Raw genomic sequence first — 18,650 nt, forward strand, 5'->3', positions numbered from 1 at the left:
GGCCATTCGGTCCAACGAAGCTTGTCAAATTCCTATTCACCAAAATGTTTACAGTGTTTCAGGACACGATAGTAAGGCAAACTAATTGCAGTAAGGATAAAGAAATAAATTGCAAGCAGAGTACGGAACAATAAACCGAAACCGAGCATAAATTAATTTAGCCCTACGACAGGCCAGGTCGGGGCGAGACCCCTCCGCAAGACCTGCAACTCCTCGGCAAGTGCGACAACAACCTGCTGGCACCTGATTGACAGCCCGTGGCTTCAAGTCTCGCATAAGACGGGGGCGGGATTTCCGGGTTTGGATGCACGATAGTAACGGAAGTAGAAGTGGGCAGAGAAAATGGCCTCTGTCAAGGTGACGCAGGACCTGCCTCCCCCCGGGGGCTACGGTCCGGTGGATTATAAGAGGAACGTCCCTCGAAGGGGGCTCTCAGGTTGGTTCAAACTCTTTCCTTGAATTCGGCTGTGTCGTTAGAGCAGTGAAGTCTCAGCACGTAGTGCTCCTTCAGCTCTTTCTGCCACTTGATCGCTCCCCAGTCTCCTCCTCCACGCTCCCTCTCCCCGTCCCATCTGCCTTCTCTGCTTATCCCCTTCTAGCCTTCACTCACTCAACCGCCCTTCACCCGCTCGGGCCCACCAGCCATTTCCTCCTACTGCAGACCTTGAGCCATTATAGCTACAGATCTGCAGCCCTTTTGTTAGAGCGGGCCAAACATTGTCTGTGGAGAGATGCATTTCTGGTCGATGACTTTTCATCGGAGTTGCGAGGGGAAAGAGTGGCAAACTTACACACATCTGAGATTTCCCTTTCCAATTTCAATGTTCTCTCTGTTTTATTCATCCTGCTCCCTCTCAGAAACTTCTCAAAGCAAGCACGTTGGGAGGACGGATCTGAAATTGCTTGTCTAAACGTTAGCCTGGATAGCATCTCATTCTGTCTGGGACCAGGACTTGTCATCTGAGATGTTAACATCAGGAGCTGTAGGTTGCTGACTCTCTCCATCTCTGATCCATTAGTGAGAACTGGCAAATAAAATTTACTGTTCAGCTGAGGGATAATCAATTCTGGCCTTGCCAGCAATTCCTGTATCCCAACCCAAACCCTGGTTCAAGGATAGAATGCAAGAGATTCTGTAGATACTGAATATCTTGAGCAATACATACTCAATGCTAGAGGAGCTCAGTAAGTCAGGCAGCATCTGTGGAGAAAAATAAACAGTCGATGTTTTGGGCTGAGACCCTTCAAGGAGAAGATTTAGTTTTGTTCATTTTTTTTTAACTGGGGCATCTCTTACACAAGGAATGACTCCACGTTTGTTGTTATGTTGTAGGTTACAGCATGTTTGGGATTGGAGTCGGGATTTTAATCTTTGGCTACTGGCGGCTCTTCAAGTGGAACAGAGAACGACGGTATGTCTTCTGCCTTCTCCTCTTCACCCTCTCAGTTTATCCCATTTCCACGTCCCCAACCTCATTTCTCTCTGCTCATGTTGCATCTGTAGATATTAAACATTCTCTCAGCACTGTATTCCATGGTTGTTTAGAGACTTGGAGCACTGCAGCACAGAAACAGGCCTTTCAGCCCATCCAGTCCATTCTGCCTAGTCCCATCAACCTGTATCTGGACCAGAGTCCTCCATACCCTTCCCATCTATGTACTTATGCAAATTTCTCTTAAACGTTGAAATCGAACCCTCATCCACCGATTCTGATGGCAGCTCATTTAAGGAGGCAATACTTGAAATCAATATTATTAAAATCAATGCTTAATGTTTAAATTAATTAAAGATTAGCTTTATTTGTCATATGCACATTGAAACATGCAGTGAAATACGTTTTTTTTCTCATTAGTAACCAACACAACGGCAAGTCTGCCAATGACTAACTACTATGCTACTGCGCCACCCTCGAAATCTCAACCAACTTCAGGAAAAGCAGTATTTACAAAAAGGAGCATAATTTGGCTTTGTGGATTCGGTGGAAGCATTCCTCATTTCTATTTCAGAGATTGATGCCTTTGCTTTACCTCAGGATCAAGACACACTTCACAATCTTTATGGGTCTCCTCTCTGTGCTCTGCTTTCCTACCACTTACTCCATGATGCTGGTTAATGACTAAAACTTATCAAAGGGAAGTTTATTTTGTATTTAATCAACACCAAGGCAGTTACTGAGAGAATAAATAGGCCTCCGTTAGTCTTGATAGACCATGGATTTGCACCTTGGAAAGTTTCCAAGGCGCAATTCTAGGCAAGGTTTTTTTTTATGGAAGACCAGCAGTTGCCCAAGCTGCAGGTCTCCCCTCTCCACACCACCAATGTTGTCCAAGGGAAGAGCATTAGGACCCATACAGCTTGGCACCGGTGTTGTCGCAGAGCAATGTGTGGTTAAGTGCCTTGCTTAAGGACACACACGCAAGCCTCAGCCAAGGCTCAAACTAGCGACCTTCAGATAACTAGACGAACGCCTTAACCACTTGGCCAAGTGCCAACACTGAGAGAATAACTTTTGTTTAAATATGGGAAATGGGGGTAAGGGATTTGTTTGTGGGGAGCTAGAATGGATCTGAAGGGCTGTACAGACTCCTGTGTCATTACAAGATTCTTCCTGCACCGTTTCCACAATATCCAGAAAACCATGTAGCATAGCGGTTGACATGTGCTGTTACAGCTTTGGGGGTGCCAGACTTCAGAGTTCAATTCTGACATCGTCTGAAAGAAGTTTGTGTGTTCTCCCTTTGAATGTATGGGTTTCCTCCAGGTGCTGTGATCTCCTCCCACAGTCCAAAGACATACCAGTTGGTAGGTTAATTTGTCATTGTAAATTGTCCTGTGATTATGCTAGGGTTCAGGAAGTAGGTTGCTGGGTGGTGTGGCTGGAAGGGCCTGTTCTGTACTGGATTACTAAATAAATAGGTAACTAACTATTTAACGTAATATTCAAGAAACTGTTTAGAATGAAATCAGTGACTGAGGCTCTACTGCAGAGCATTCCAAAGTTCAAAGTAAATTTATTATCAAAGTAGATGTATGTTACCATGCATAAAGTTGAGATTCATTTTCTGCAGACATTCTCAGTAAATCCATAATAAAATAATAATCATAGAGTCAATAAAGACCACACCAGTTTGGGCATTCAACTGGTATTCAATAGATATAAACTTTGCAAATGCAAAAATAAAGAAGTAATAAATAAATAAATAAATAACTAGCAAGAACATGAGATGAAAGGTTGTGGGAACATCTCAAAGATGGGGCAAATGAAGTTAAGTAAAGTTATTTCCCCCCCCCCAAGTTCAGGAGCCTGATGGTTGAAGGGCAATAACTGTTCTTCCTGAACCTGGTGGTGGTTCTTCCTGGGGCTCCTGTACCACATTCCTGGTGGCAGCAGCGAGAAGAGAGCATGTCCCACCTCTTTGTTAGCCTGATCTCTGGAGCTTTGCCCTTTAGCCTCTGCCTAACCCTAATTCCAAAGATTAACAGCTGCATTTTGATTTTTGTCACAATCCAAAGTGGTCTCTTTATTTTTGGACCTCTGGTTATATACTCCAGCGAAGGGAGTCATCATCCCTTCATCCAAATCAACACAAACAAAATGCTGGAAAAACTCAGCAGATCAGGCAGCCTCTTATGGAGAGGAATAAACAGTCGACGTTTCAGGTCAAGACCGTTCTTCAGGACATCCACCTTGTTGAGCCTTGTAAGTTTTATGAAGTATTGAGAACAGCTGTGAATACAGCAGTATTATATTTTGGGAAAGGAGGACAAATTGTAACAATAATCCTATGTAGTTTTAGTGAAGCCCAGTGTCATTTCATATATAATTGTGCATTCAAAGCCTTTGGAAACATCAACCACCGACCCTTCTGACTTTCCCACTGTGGCACCAGCCAGTTAACTTCCAGCGATTTTTACACAGGGTCCCTTTGATCATCACCATTTCCTGAACTGTTACCAGTTCAAAAATATTCTTTTTCACTGTTTTTTGACTAAAGTGGTTGATGTCACATTTCCACATAGCATTCCATGTGTCATATTCTTGCTCCCTCACTGCTTTGAAACCTTTCTAAATCCTGCTCCTTACTGTATCACAGTAGCCTGGCAGTTAACATGACACTGTTATAGCGCCAGCAATCCAGGTTTGTTTCACAGTGCATTTTGTGAGGAATTTGTACATTTTCCATGTAACCATGTGGGTTTCCTGAATACAGGTAGTCCCCGAGTTATGAACATCGGACTTAATGGACAACTCGTACTTACGAACCAAGGAAGGAGAACGCCGTCTGCCATTTAAAGTCAGATAGCAACGCCGTCCGCCATTTTAAGTTGTTACGGTTGACACTGTGTTGAGTGTTTAACTCTGTATTTGGCTTAAATTTTTCTTAGTAAGATTCACCCTGACCACCCCGCCCCATTCAGGTCGGCTGGTGGTGCTGTGAGATCAGCGCTGGGCTTGAGAACAGAGGTTCCCGAGTTCGATCTAGTGACAGACTGTTCCCGTGTCGGGTTGATGTCGATCCGGTGATTCCCATGCCGGGTTGATGTCGATCCGGTGATTCCCATACCGGGTTGATGTCGATCCGGTGATTCCCATACCGGGTTGATGTCGATCCAGTGACTCCCGTACCATCCGTGCCGGGTTGATGTCGATCCGGTGATTCCCATACCGGGTTGATGTCGAGCTCACTACGCGACCTCGTAAAAGAAAACACTGCCACCTCCAGTTTAAATTCCCATGTGGAATATTGTGGAGGATCAAATACCCAAACCCAGCACAGCCTCCACTTGTCCCATTTAGCCTGTCTCAGTGCGGTGAAGTTTAGGACCTGGGGAATTCAGTGCAGTGGTCCTTGGGACCCCAGTGGACCTTGGGAGTCAGTGCCTGCACTGTTTCTGTTCCGTTGACGGGAAGCGATCGCGATTGAAAATAAAGTGGAAATAATAAAGCATTTGGAAAGAGGAGAAATGCCATCAGTCACTGGAAAAGCGTTAGGTTACAGTCGGTCAAAGATCAGAACAATTTTAAAGGATAACGGTTAAAGTGGGAATAATGGAGCATGTGAAAGGCCCTGCCCCGATGAAAGCTACAGTTATTACTAAGCAACGCAGTGGTTTAGTTATTGAAATACTGTGGCGGCTCATTTCCTAGCGTATGCGAACCGACTCACAATTAGATAGCCTACGGGGGTTTGCGAGCACAGAGCTTTGGAGCCTCTTCGCCATGGGGGGCCGGTTGACAGAGGCTTAAAAGTGAGGCTGAAGTTTTCGAATAAAGTTTTTCCTTCGACTGCAGTTACCGACCACATCCCGACACAGGGACCACCCCTCCATGCCCGTGCTCGGCGGCTTCCCCCGGACAAGCTCCGACTGGCGAAGGAGGAGTTCCAGAGAATGGAGGAATTGGGGATCATCCGGCGGTCCGACAGCCCCTGGGCTTCCCCCCTGCACATGGTGCCCAAAGCGACGGGGGGCTGGAGACCGTGCGGCGACTACCGCAGGCTGAACGAGGCTACCACACCGGACCGCTACCCTGTGCCGCACATTCAGGACTTTGCGGCAAACCTGCACGGCGCCCGGATCTTCTCCAAGGTCGACCTTGTCCGAGGGTACCATCAAATCCCGATGCATCCTGACGACGTCCCCAAGACGGCTCTCATCACCCCGTTTGGCCTCTTCGAGTTCCTCCGCATGCCGTTCGGCCTGAAGAATGCCGCACAGACGTTCCAGCGGTTAATGGACGCGGTGGGACGGGACCTGGACTTCGCGTTCATCTATTTGGATGACATCCTCATAGCCAGCGGCAGTCGTCAGGAGCATCTGTCCCACCTCCGTCAACTCTGCGCCCGACTGAGTGAGTACGGTCTTACAATCAACCCTGCCAAATGCCAGTTCGGACTTGATACCATTGACTTCCTGGGCCACAGGATTACTAAAGACGGGGCAACCCCTCTGCCCGCTAAGGTAGATGCGGTCCGCCACTTCCCCCGACCCACCACGGTCAAAGGCCTTCAGGAATTCGTAGGTATGGTCAATTTCTACCGCCGCTTCCTCCCTTCAGCTGCCCGGATCATGCGCCCCCTGTTCGCCCTGATGTCGGGTCCGAGCAAGGACATTACCTGGGACGAGGAGTCCGCCGCCGCTTTCGTTCAAACGAAGGAAGCTTTGGCTGACGCCGCAATGCTAGTACATCCCAGAATGGACACCCCTACCGCCCTCACAGTGGACGCATCAAACACGGCAGTCGGTGGGGTGCTGGAGCAGCTCATCGCAGGTCGCTGGCAACCCCTGGCGTTTTTCAGCAAACACCTGCGGCCACCCGAGCTCAAGTACAGTGCTTTTGACCGGGAACTGTTGGCGCTCTACCTGGCAATCCGGCATTTCAGGTACTTCCTAGAAGGTCGGTCCTTCACCGCGTTCACGGACCACAAACCGCTTACCTTTGCGTTTACGAAAGCATCCGACCCCTGGTCATCCCGCCAGCAACGCCACCTGTCCTACATCTCTGAATACACAACGGATGTCCGGCACGTCTCGGGTAAGGACAATGTCGTGGCGGATGCGCTCTCTCGCCCTACCGTTCATGCCCTTTCCCAAGGGGTAGACTTTGAGGCACTGGCAGAGGCACAGCAGGTAGATGAGGAGATTCCGAGTTACAGGACTGCAGTCTCTGGTTTGCAGCTCCAGGACCTCCCCGTGGGCCCAGGTGAGAGGACCCTACTCTGTGACGTCGCCACCAACCAGCCCCGTCCGGTCGTCCCCGCAGCCTGGCGGCGACGTGTTTTCGACTCCATTCATAACTTGGCGCATCCCTCCATCCGGACAACTGTCCGGATGGTTTCCAGCAGGTTCGTTTGGCACGGACTCCGCAAACAGGTCAGTGAATGGGCCAGGACGTGCATGCACTGCCAGACGGCCAAGGTTCAGCGGCACACCAAAGCCCCACCGCAGCAGTTCCATCCCACCCACCGGCGTTTCGACCACATTCATGTGGATATCGTGGGCCCCCTGCCAGTGTCGCGCGGAGCGCGTTACCTCCTGACTATCGTGGACCGGTTCACAAGATGGCCAGAGGCGGTCCCGCTCACCGACACCACCTCCGAATCTTGCGCCCGAGCCCTGATCGCCACCTGGATATCCCGCTTTGGTGTACCAGCCCACATTACCTCCGACAGAGGCGCCCAGTTCACCTCCAGCCTGTGGTCAGCTATGGCCAGCCTTTTGGGGACTCAGCTGCACCACACCACTGCCTACCACCCACAGTCGAACGGGCTAGTGGAGCGTTTCCACCGTCACCTGAAGTCGGCCCTCATGGCCCGCCTGCGAGGAGCCAACTGGGCGGACGAGCTTCCCTGGGTCCTTCTCGGCATCCGCACAGCGCCCAAGGACGACCTGCACGCCTCGTCGGCCGAGTTGGTATACGGCGCGCCCCTGGCCGTCCCCGGGGAGTTCCTACCAGCCCCGAGGGGGCAAGAGGAAGAACCCGCTGCAGTCCTGGGCAGACTTCGCGAGAAGCTCGGTAACCTGGCCCCCATACCCACTTCACAGCATGGGCGGCACCCGACCTGCGTACCCAAAGACCTACGGAACTGTAAGTTTGTGTTTGTACGAAGGGGCGGGCATCGGCCACCGCTGCAGCGGCCATACGAGGGGCCGTTTACGGTGCTCCGGAACAACGGGTCCACGTTCGTGCTGGACGTTGGGGGGAAGGAGGAGGTTTTCACGGTGGACCGCCTCAAGCCGGCCCATGTGGACCTGGCGCAACCGGCCGAGTTTCCGGCGCCTCGGCGCAGAGGCCGACCTCCCAAGCAGGTTCTGGCCCAGGCTGTGGACATTGGGGGGTGTATCGCCGGTTCTGGGGGGGGGTTATGTGGCGGCTCATTTCCTAGCGTATGCGAACCGACTCACAATTAGATAGCCTACGGGGGTTTGCGAGCACAGAGCTTTGGAGCCTCTTCGCCATGGGGGGCCGGTTGACAGAGGCTTAAAAGTGAGGCTGAAGTTTTCGAATAAAGTTTTTCCTTCGACTGCAGTTACCGACTCCGTGTCGTAATTTTAGCGCTGTTTGTAGCACACCGCTACAATACATACATTTCTTAAGTGTTTTATATGCATAGAAAGGTAAAATATATACTAAGACAAACGTTTGACAAACTGACGCTATATAATACCATATGTATTTGTTCCAACTTGCATACAAATCCAATTTAAAGACGGAGTCAGGAGTGGAACGCATACATAACCTAAGGACTGCCTGTACTCTGGTTTCCTCCCACATTGCAAGAAGGTACGGTTAACTGGGTAGCAAGGCTCATTGAGCTGGAAGGGCCTGTTACCATGCTGTGTGTCGTAAGTAAATCAGCTAACTTGGAAACCATAGTAACGTATGAATCAACATTTATACCTTAATTGTGAAACTATACTTTCATTAATCAGTTTTGGCTTGTTTTCCTTACAGAATTGTTGTATTAACATTTGGTTTTCTGTTCTGTTTCTTTTCCTTTTTCCTTCCCCAGGCGCCTCCAAATTGAAGATCTGGAAGCCCGTATTGCAATGATGCCTTTGTTGCAAGCTGAACAGGATAGGAGGTAAGTGGAGAAGCTCTACTGTAACTAAACTGAGAGGCAGCATGTCACTAAACAGTGCTCGTTAGTATGCAGTTAGGTTTTTGTTAGCAACAAAAACAAATTGTAGAATCAACACCAAGTCTGCAGATGCCAGAAATCCAGAGCAAAACACACAAAATGCTGGAGGTTAGCGGGTCAGGTAGCCTGTATGGAAATGAATGAACAGGCAACATGTCGGGCCAAAACGCTTCTTCAGAAAATCAACAGAGGATCAAGGCAAAAGAGAGTAATTAGAACATTACAGCATAGTACAGTACAAGCCCTTTGCGGGCAGTGTTGAATTGAACTCTTGACACTACGCTTCTGTGGTGCCTTATTAACCGGCTCTAAAATCAATCTAACCTTTTTCTCCCACATAACCCTAGAGTTTTCTTTTATCCACAAGCCTGTCTAAGAGTTTACAAAATGCTCCTAATGTATCTGCCTCTACCAGCATTCCTGGCAGCACGTTCCACACATCCACAACTCTGTTTTTAAAAAAGAAACTACCTCTGACATTGCCCCTATACTTCCCTCCAATCACTTTAAAATTATGCCCACTGGTCTTAGCATAATTTAGACCTTCACTCATCCAGTGCATGATTTAGAGTATTAAGATAAAGGTAGAATGTCAACATTAAATGAAATACAGTTTTCATTTATACTCTGTACATGAGATGAGTGAGGGTTCCATATACAAGCACAGGAATGAAGAGGAGGAGAATGGCTTCAGTTCTCATCTGTTTTGCCATTTAATCATGTCCTGGCTTTATAATTGGTTCCTTAAGATTGTCATAGTGGGGTGGATTAATGGGGATAAGCTCCTGCAACCTATTAAATACTCCCAATGGCGTGCGACTCAAATAGCCTCTGACAAGCAAGTCCAGCTCCTGGCCTTCACGTGTGGCTTAGCTACAAAGCCCAGAGGAACCGCTTCTACTGGTTCCATGCAAAGGTGAGTTACTGGTGCCTTAAAACCAGTCACTTTGGGAAGATGGGGCTCATCAGCTGTGGGTGGCAGCTCATCTAGCAGAAAGGAAACTCATCTCCAACTTTCAGTGCCTTGCGGCTATACCCACTCATGAGAAGGTTTTGGGAGTAAACCCCGAGTGAAAAATCCGGAGCTGAAGTCTCGAAGGCAGACCTATGTTGAGTTCAACGCTGATTGGCAATTCCTGTGATGCTACTGGTGCCAAACTGTGTTGGTCTCTGTTGTTCTACTGGATTCATCAGCTGTGTGGAGAGGGGAGCCTGCTGCATGGGCAACAGCTTGCTCTCCATATTGTACTGTCCTGGCTGGCGCATGATAGCTAGGACAGGACATCCATGGTCAACTCCACCCAATGGTGCAGAACTGTGGGACATAAAGCCAGAGCTCTTGCTCTAGATCAGAAGTTTGTGGGGTCAGGTTTCACTGTGGATACTTCATTACAAAAGCTTGTAGCAGAAGGAATACTGTGAGGTTGGAGGAAATAATAAAGAGCACATATTTCAATGTGTTCAAAGTAAATTTATCATCAAGTTACGTACTATATGTCTACATGTGCAGCTGAATATCCTTCAACATGGGTGATAGGTGCTACAGGAAGGTAGTCACCCCTAAGTTACAGGAGGCAGGTACCAGGGTTACTATCAGAAAAAGGAAAGAGAATAGGCAGCCAGGGCAGAGTACCCCTGTGATTGTTCCCCTCAATAATAAGTATACCGCTTTGGGAGGGACGACGTACCAGAGAGAGGCCTCAGTGACTGGGTCTTTTGTCACTGCATTTGGCTTTGTGGTTCAGAAGGGAAGGGGGGGGGGGGAGAAGAAGAGTGCAGGAGTGATAGGGAATTTCATAATTAGAGGAGCAGAAAGCAGATTCTGTTGACATGAAAGAGACACCAGGATGGTACATTGCTTCGCGGGTGCCAGGGTCAAGGATGTCTTGAATCAGGTCCACAGCATTCTAAAGAGGCAGGGTGAACATTAGAAGCCGTAGTGCATATTCATAGCATTGACTTTGGTAGTGAAAAGGGAGAAGGTCCTGAAGAGAGTATATAATGAGTTGGGCAGTAAGCTGAAAAGCAGGACTCCAAGATAGCAATCTCTGGATTGCTGTCTGTGCCACATGCCAATGAGGGTAAGAATAGGATGATTTGGCAGATGAAAGCATGGCTGAGGAATTGGTGTAGGGACAGTGTTTCCGATGTCTAGAACATTGGGGCCTCTTCTGGGGAAGGTATGACCTGTTAAAAAAGGACAGGTTACACCTAAACCTAAGGGAGACCAGTATCTTTGCGGACAGGCTTGGTGGAGCTATTGGGGAGGTTTTAATCTAATTTGGCATTTGGAAGGGAGATGGGAACCTGAATGATGGGGCTGAGGATGGGACAGATGGTATACAACTAGATGTAGTGTAGTGAGACTGTGAGAAAGGATAAGCAGATGATCGGGCAAAATTGCAGTCAGTGGGATGAGTTAAATGTAATGGGGCTGAAGTTCCCTTCCTGGCCCCACACTCCTCTTGCTGCTGCCATCAGGCAGGACGTACAGGAGCCATTGAACCCACAACATTGGGTTCAAGAATAGTTCTGAACTACTATATTGAATTGATCCACAACCTGTGGACTCACTATCAAGGCCTCTACAACTCATGTTCTCAGTATTATTTTGTATATTGTTGTTAGTATTCCTATTTGTAGCATTTATTTTTTTCACATTGGTTGTTTGTCAGTCTTTATAGTTTTTCATTATTCTATTATTTCTTGTATTTACTGTGAATGCCCACAATAAAATTAATCTCAGGATTGCAAATGGTGACATATATGTACTTTGATAATATATTTACTTTGAACTTTGAACTGCAGATTCCCTGGGGGAAAAGGTCCACAGCCACGTAGCCAGTTCAGTGCTGCAGCAGATCCAGGAGCCCGATGGTTACAGAGTCAGTTTAGTGCTGAGGCTTGTGCAGCCTCAGTGGAAAGGAGTAAATAATCTCAGCATTTCCAGCATCTGTAGCATGGCTTGTGTTTATAACTTCGAGGCACATCGTGGATGGTGCCAAAGGGCTTGTTTCCTTGCTGTCTTATTCTGTCTCATACTCTGAATGTTATTTCCATTGTTAGACATCTACAGAACAGCCAGCCAGGGTTACAGATCTCAGGAGGTGGTGAAACCAAGCAAAGGCAGATTATCTTGTGTTAATGAATTGGAAATGCTTGTGTTGTTTATAGGGAGGGGGTAAATATGGCATAGGGGAGAGTGGGGTGGTTATAGAGATGGGGAACAAAATTGAAATATATTACCCTCTTGATATGAGTGTAAATTTTTCAAACGCCTGTTTTCAGGGGGAAAATGGTTTGAAAGCTTGACTCCATAGTTTAAAATGTCTGCCGACCCTACCTCAGTCCCAAAGTGGGTCATCCTTTTATTGTTTAAACTCTCATTATCAGATATTTCTGAGTGAAGATCGCTCTATTTTCAAACACCACCACTACATCCACATCCCTTAGCGTCACTTTATGTACCTACTGTCTAATAGTTTCTTATACATGGTGTTTTATGTGATTGCTTTTGTGTTTGGATTTATTGTTTCTGGTTTTAATTATGTTTTATAACCTGCATCAGATCCACAGTAACAATCAATCATTATCCTTTACACTCAAGTCCTGTGTGAGGGAAAACCTGAATGTGGTGTTGTAGGCGAGCATAAGGATCAGGATATTTCTACGTTTGTAGAAATATATTTTGGAGTGTTGGTCTGCCATTGGGTGGGTGACTGTGTGCGTACCTGTGTGGCTCTATATAAATGGGCACATATTTGAAGTTTGAGATGCTACTGACCAGTACTTCTATGGCCATCTTTTCAGTTACCAGCTGCATTGAGTATTTTTAATTATTGGTGGTTAAATATTTAAGCAAGGATGTAACACTGAGGCTTCATAAGACATTGGTAAAGCTGCATTTGGAATATTGTAAACAGTTTGGTGCACCTTATCTAAGAAAAGATGGGCTGGCATTAGCGAGAGTCCAGAGGAGGCTCACGAGAATGATTCAGGGAGTTAAAGGGTTGATGGCACTGCTGATACACTCACTGGATTTAGAAGAATGGGAGAGTGGGAAATCACATTGAAACCTATTGCAAGTTGAAAGGCTTACAAAGAGTGGATGTGGAGATGATGCTTCTTATAGTGGGGGAATCTAGGACCAGAGGGTACCTCTCAGAATAGAGAGATGTCCATTTAGTTTATTATCATGAGCATGTGTCATGAAATTTGTTAACTTAGCAGCAGTTCAATGCTATACATAACCATATAACAATTACAGTACGGAAACAGGCCATCTCAGCCCTTCTTACTCTCACCTAGTCCCACTGGCCCACATAATATAGAAGAAGAAAAAATAATTAAAATAAAACTTTAAAAAATACTAATAAGTAAGTCAATTATAGTATTTGTATAATTAGATTAATCGTGCAAATACAGAAATAATAGATATTTAAAAAGTGAGGTTGTGTTCACAGGATCAATGTTGATTTAGGAATTGGATGGCAGAGGGGAAGAAGCTGTTCCTGAATCACTGAGTGTGTGCCTTCAGGTTTCTGTACTTCCTACCTGATGGTAACAGTGAGAAAAGGGCATACCCTGGGTGCTGGCAGTCCTTAATAATGGACACTGCCTTTCTGAGACACTGCTTCCTAAAGATATCCTGGGTACTTCGTAAGCTAGTACCTAAGATGGAGCTGATTACATTTAAGACCCTTTGCAGCTTCTTTCTGTCCTGTGCAGTAGCTCCCCCCCTCCCCCCACCAGACAGTGATGCATCCTGTTAGAATGCTCTTTGCAGTATATCTATAGAAGTTTTTGAGTGTATTTCTTGACATGCCAAATCTCTTCGAACTCCCAATGAAGTGTAGCTGCATCGATATGTTTGGACCAGGTTAGGTCCTCAGAGATCTTGACACCCAAGAACTTGAAACTGCTTACTCTCTTCACTTCTTATCCCATCTATGAGAATTGGTTTGTGTTCCTTCGTCTTGCCCTTCCTGAAGACCAAATTTCTTTACACAGAGGGTGGTGAACCTGTGACATTTATTGCCATAGGTGACCTTAAGTATTTTCAATGCCAAGTCATTGAGTATATTTAAAACAGAGTTTCTTCATTGGTTCAGGACTTGGTAAGGAGATAGGTGTGAGGGGATTTTGTATCATTTGGAATAACACAGTACATGTTCAGTCACAAACAAAAGCAAATGTGCAGATGCTAGAAATCCAGACAACACCCAAAATGCTGGTGGAATGCAACAGGCCAGGCAGCATCCATGGGAAAGAATATAGATGACGTTTCAGGCTGAGACTCTTCTCCAAGGACTGGAGAAGATGAAGAGTCAAGAGTTGGAAGGTGAGGGGAGAGGAGGAAGAAACACAAGGTGATGGGTGAAACCAGGAGAGGGGAGAGGTGAATTAAAGAGCTGAGAAGTTGATTGGTGAGGCTGAAGAATAGGGAATCTGATAGGGGAGGACTAAAGGGCAGGGAAGAAAAGACAATGGGGAGGAGCACCAGAGGGAGGCAATGGGCAAGTAAGGAAGTTAAGTTTAATTATCATTCAGCCATACATTAATATTGCCAAACAAAATCTTGTTCCTTTGGAGCCGAGGTGCAAAACACTGTACTAACAGCACATAATACATGGTTACGATTTCAGAAAAAACATGCAGTCACAAAAGAAAGTGACCAAGTACATGATTGTAGATTTATGGTCCAGCTTGTTCTTCCACCAGCGAACACTGGAGGGCAGTACCAATGGGAAGGACCAGCCCCCAACCTGGTACAGAGTCCAGCAGTAGAGAGGCTCTCCCGTACTGCTCCATTCTCTCCTTTCCTGTTCAACGAGCTGCATTCTGGGCCTAGTCCTCGCACAACACAGGCAGTGCAGCTCCCCACTGTCAGTCTCGCCAGTGAACCAGACTTGTAGTATTCCACATTACCAATGTCTAGCAGGATCTTGTGATCCCAATGAAATGCCCAAGACAACCACAAGAGCTCCTTCCCTCATATCTAGGAATGACCTATCTACCCTTATGAAAATAAAGTTGTAAACGTGTGCAGATTTGTCCCTCCATACTTCAGTTTTGTCACTCATTTCTGACACTTTTTTTTCCCTCAGGTACCTACGTTTATTACGGGAGAATCTTGAGGAGGAGGCGAAAATTATGAAGGATGTTCCTGGATGGAAGGTAACCAGGCTCATTTCCTGCCTTTGCTTTGCTTTCTGAAACACTTGTGTCCTGATCGAAACCTGCCCAGGCTGCTGGCCACTCTTTTATCCATTTACAACGTCATACAGCACCAGCAACCTGTGTTCAATTCGTGCTGCTGTCTGTAAGGAGTTTGTACACTCTCCCCATGGCCACGTGGGTTTCCTCGCATATTCCAAAAGCGTACCAGTTAGAAGGGTGTTTGGTCACATGGGTGTAATTAGGCAGCACAGGCTTGTTGGGCCAGAATGGCCTGTTAGTGTGATATAGCTCAAAATAAAAAATAAAAGTTAGGGCTAGTGAGTCTCGCAACAGTCCCAGAGAGCCTGGGCCGACAGCAATTCAAGCTGAGGCTGGGGAAAACTGGGTAGGGGCTATGGAGAACATTGTACTGATGCTGTACTGATTCCTGTGCCAAGACCAGGGCTGGAGAGCACTTACTGTTTTCACCACCTTGCCTATGAGAAGAGAACAGAACAGTGGACATTCACTACCTCCTCAACTACCGCAACAAGCTTTGGCAGCTACCCTGTGGTCTACTTTGCATCCAGTTACAGCTGGGGGGTGGGGGGGGGGGGGTGCATTTCTTCATTTACTTGTCCCTGTTGCAGATCCTTACCTTGCAATCGCCTCAATCTCTGGTGAGTTCCCTAACCAGAAGAAAAGGGTTTTAATTAACACTTTATTAACAACGATAATGGAATGAAATGTGTACTCTTACTTTCACCCTTAAACCTGGAATTATTGTGGGTATGTGTAACACTCCTTCACTTCCAATCTGGCCTTGGTGATGTGGGATTCCCTTTTATTTATTTGGAGATGTATACAGTGTGGTAACAGGTCCTTCCAACCCTCATGAGCCTAGTGCTGCTCAACCGATTAACCCGTATGCCTTTGGACTGTGGGAGGAAACCCACATGGTCAGAGGGAGAATGTATGAACTCCTCAGAGAGCCACAGGAATATAACACAAGTTACTGGCACTGTAACAGTGTTACGCTAACCACTACACCTATGTATGGCCCGTCCTATACATTGATTTAAATCAACATTGGTTGGTGGGGTGATGTTTGATTACAGAAGTGGTCTAATTGCATCACCTGTTACAGGTGGGTGAGAGTGTTTACCACTCCGATCGCTGGTTTACGCCCTCGGTGGAGGAATTGTTTAACCTTCGGCCTCGGGAGGAGTACCTCCGAGTAAAGTACGGGTTCCAGTGGTACGTGTGAGCATGCTGCAAAGCTATCTGGACTCCTGAAGAGCGTCCCCTCCATAAAATCTCTTCTGTGTGTGGAATTGTTAATAAAAGTTGTATATATTTGGCAGACTCTATTCTTAATTTTAAGAAACAGGTTAGTAAGTAAATTGAAAGAATTATGCCTTTCACAATCTCAATGTCAAATATTGCTTTATGCCTGTTGAATATTTTTGAACCCTTTGTTGTCATGAGGGAATTTCTTTAAGTTCTCTCACAGAACAATGTAATGATGATCAGAAACTGGGGATCTCCCCTGTTCTTCCATAACTGGCATCAGATTATCTCCATCTGAAAGACAGACTGATTGCTGGCTTGAACTCATTTGAAAGACTACAGATCTCAGGTCACCTTTCTAATTAGTTTAATCAGAATTGGGTTTATTATCACTGGCATGTGAATGTGAATTGTTAACTTAGGAGCACCAGTTCAATGCAATACATAATCTAGCAGAGAGGGAAAAATAATAATAAAATAAAACATAATAAATAAATAAATAAATAAACAAGTAAATCAGTTATGTATATTGAATATTTTATTAAAAATGTGCAAAAACAGAAATACTGTATATTTAAAAAAAAGTGAGGTAGTGTCTAAAGCTTCAAAGTCCATTCAGGAATCGGATGGCAGAGGGGAAGAAGCTGTTCCTGAATCGTTGAGTGTGTGCCTGCAGGCTTCTGTATCTCCTACCTGATGGTAACAGTGAGAAAAGGGCATGCCCTGGGTGCTGGAGGACTTTAATAATGGATGCTGCCTTTCTGAGATACCGCTCCCTAAAGATGTCCTTGGTACTTTGTAGGCAAGTGCCCGAGATGGAGCTGACTACTCCTGTGCAGTAGCCCCTCCATACCAGTTTAATTATCATTCAACCATACACATGAAACCAGCTGAATGGAAGTTTTCCTCCAGGGCCAAGGTGCAAAACACACAATCAACAGTCATATAAAGCACACAGATCATATTGTACATATAATTAAACTAGCAGAAAAACAGTTACAAAAAGTATATAGTCCAAGTCCCTGAGTGTTGTAGCTTATATATTGATGCATGGGATGTGCTGAATCCCAGTGCAGGCTGTTTAGCCCACAAAGTTGAGCTGATTTTCAACCTACTCCATGATAAATCTATCCCTTCCTTCCTGCACAGTCCATAACACGCCATTTCTCTTATGTCAATGTGCTTATCTGAAAGTCTTTTCAGTATCCCTTATATATCTGCCTCTACCAGCAGCCCTGGCAGTGCATTCTACACAACCACCATTCTGTTTAAAAAAAAAACTACCTGTGTCATCTCTCTATATACTCATCTTGACCAGCTGTTCTCTGGTACTAGTCTTTGCCAAATTGGCAGTCCACTCTTTCTATGAGTCTCGTAATCTTATGCCCCTCTATCAAGAAGCTTATTATTGTCTGCTACACATTTTTCTTACAAACATACAAATGTTTATTCAAATACAAAATTCATACAATGATCATGTTTACCAAACTGGCAATAATTTCAAATTAAAATGCAATTATCATCTATAAAGCACTCAGTTACCTGTTCTTGGAAGCCCCCACTGTACCCATTGAGATCACATTTTCCCTCTCCAAGGACACCTTGGCATGAACATAACTCCTGAAGACGGGTTCTTCATCTGTCACTCCAAAGAGGTGACACTCCATCACTATGGTGGAGCCCTTGTTGATTCCCTTCACTGTCAGTTCTCAGACCACCATTACCCTCCGTGTAACACATAAAATGCTGGTGGAACACAGCAGGCCAGGCAGCATCTATAGGAAGAAGTACTGTCGATGTTTTGGGCCGAGACCCTTTGTCACCTCTTACTATCTTTCCTTTCAGTTAGTCCCTATAGATGCTGCCTGGCCTGCTGCGTTCCACCAGCATTTTGTGTGTGTTGCTTGAATTTCCAGCATCTGCAGATTTCCTTGTGATTACCCTCTGTGTCTTGCACCTCTTTCATTGTGCATTAGAGCCATCCACATAGAACAGTACAGCACAGGCACAGGTCCTTTAGCCCACAGTATTGTGTTGAACCAATTAAACTAGTATTCAAATACCTAGCTATACTAATCTCTTCTGACTAAACAATGTCAATATTCTGTTATTTTCCTCCCATTCATATGCCTATATAAACATCTCTTAAAAATCCCTATGTATCTGCCTCTACTACTACCACCACACCAGACAGTGCTTTCCACGCACCCACCACTTCCTGTAAAAACCTAGCCCCTCACATCTCCTTTGAATTTACCCCCTCTCACCTTAAATGCATGGCTTCTGGTATTAGACATTTCAGCCCTTGGAAAAAGATACTGTTTGCTCACTCTATCTTATGCCGCTTGTAATCTTATTAACCTTATCAGATGTTTTATCAGCCTCTGCCGCTCCAGAGAAAACAACCCAAGCTTGTCCATTCTCTTGTAACACATGCCTTCTAATCCAGGGAGTATCCTGGTAAACCTCTCTAAAACTGCAGCATAATTTGCTTGTGATCTGGTACATTCACCCCACCATTTTCCAACACAGAAACAGTTTTAAAAAGAGATGCATTT

General features: G+C 45.9%; 1 protein-coding gene across 2 annotated transcripts; it reads left to right on the top strand.

The window, feature by feature from the left end:
- The first annotated feature begins 279 nt into the window (after nt 1–279).
- ndufa13 (NADH:ubiquinone oxidoreductase subunit A13) lies at nt 280–16,165 on the top strand. Of its 2 annotated transcripts, XM_059990988.1 has the most exons (5): nt 280–436; nt 1,334–1,412; nt 8,515–8,586; nt 14,751–14,820; nt 15,950–16,165. In XM_059990988.1, the coding sequence occupies exons 1-5, from the start codon at nt 343–345 to the stop codon at nt 16,067–16,069; spliced, it is 435 nt and encodes a 144-aa protein (XP_059846971.1). In that variant the 5' UTR covers nt 280–342; the 3' UTR covers nt 16,070–16,165. The 2 variants fall into 2 exon arrangements, with proteins under 2 accessions (XP_059846971.1, XP_059846972.1); XM_059990989.1 differs by lacking the exons at nt 280–436; nt 1,334–1,412 and adding an exon at nt 8,081–8,285.
- The last annotated feature ends 2,485 nt before the right edge of the window (nt 16,166–18,650 follow it).

Source organism: Hypanus sabinus, chromosome 16, assembly GCF_030144855.1.
Source record: "Hypanus sabinus isolate sHypSab1 chromosome 16, sHypSab1.hap1, whole genome shotgun sequence".
In the NCBI taxonomy this organism is placed as follows: domain Eukaryota; kingdom Metazoa; phylum Chordata; class Chondrichthyes; order Myliobatiformes; family Dasyatidae; genus Hypanus; species Hypanus sabinus.

Bases quoted from the DNA above. Each gene is read 5' to 3' on its own strand.
- ndufa13 (XM_059990988.1), top strand. From the start codon at position 343: ATGGCCTCTGTCAAGGTGACGCAGGACCTGCCTCCCCCCGGGGGCTAC. The intron at 1,413-8,514 runs GTATGTCTTCTG...TTCCTTCCCCAG, and splicing joins AAGTGGAACAGAGAACGACG to GCGCCTCCAAATTGAAGATC. The intron at 14,821-15,949 runs GTAACCAGGCTC...CACCTGTTACAG, and splicing joins AGGATGTTCCTGGATGGAAG to GTGGGTGAGAGTGTTTACCA.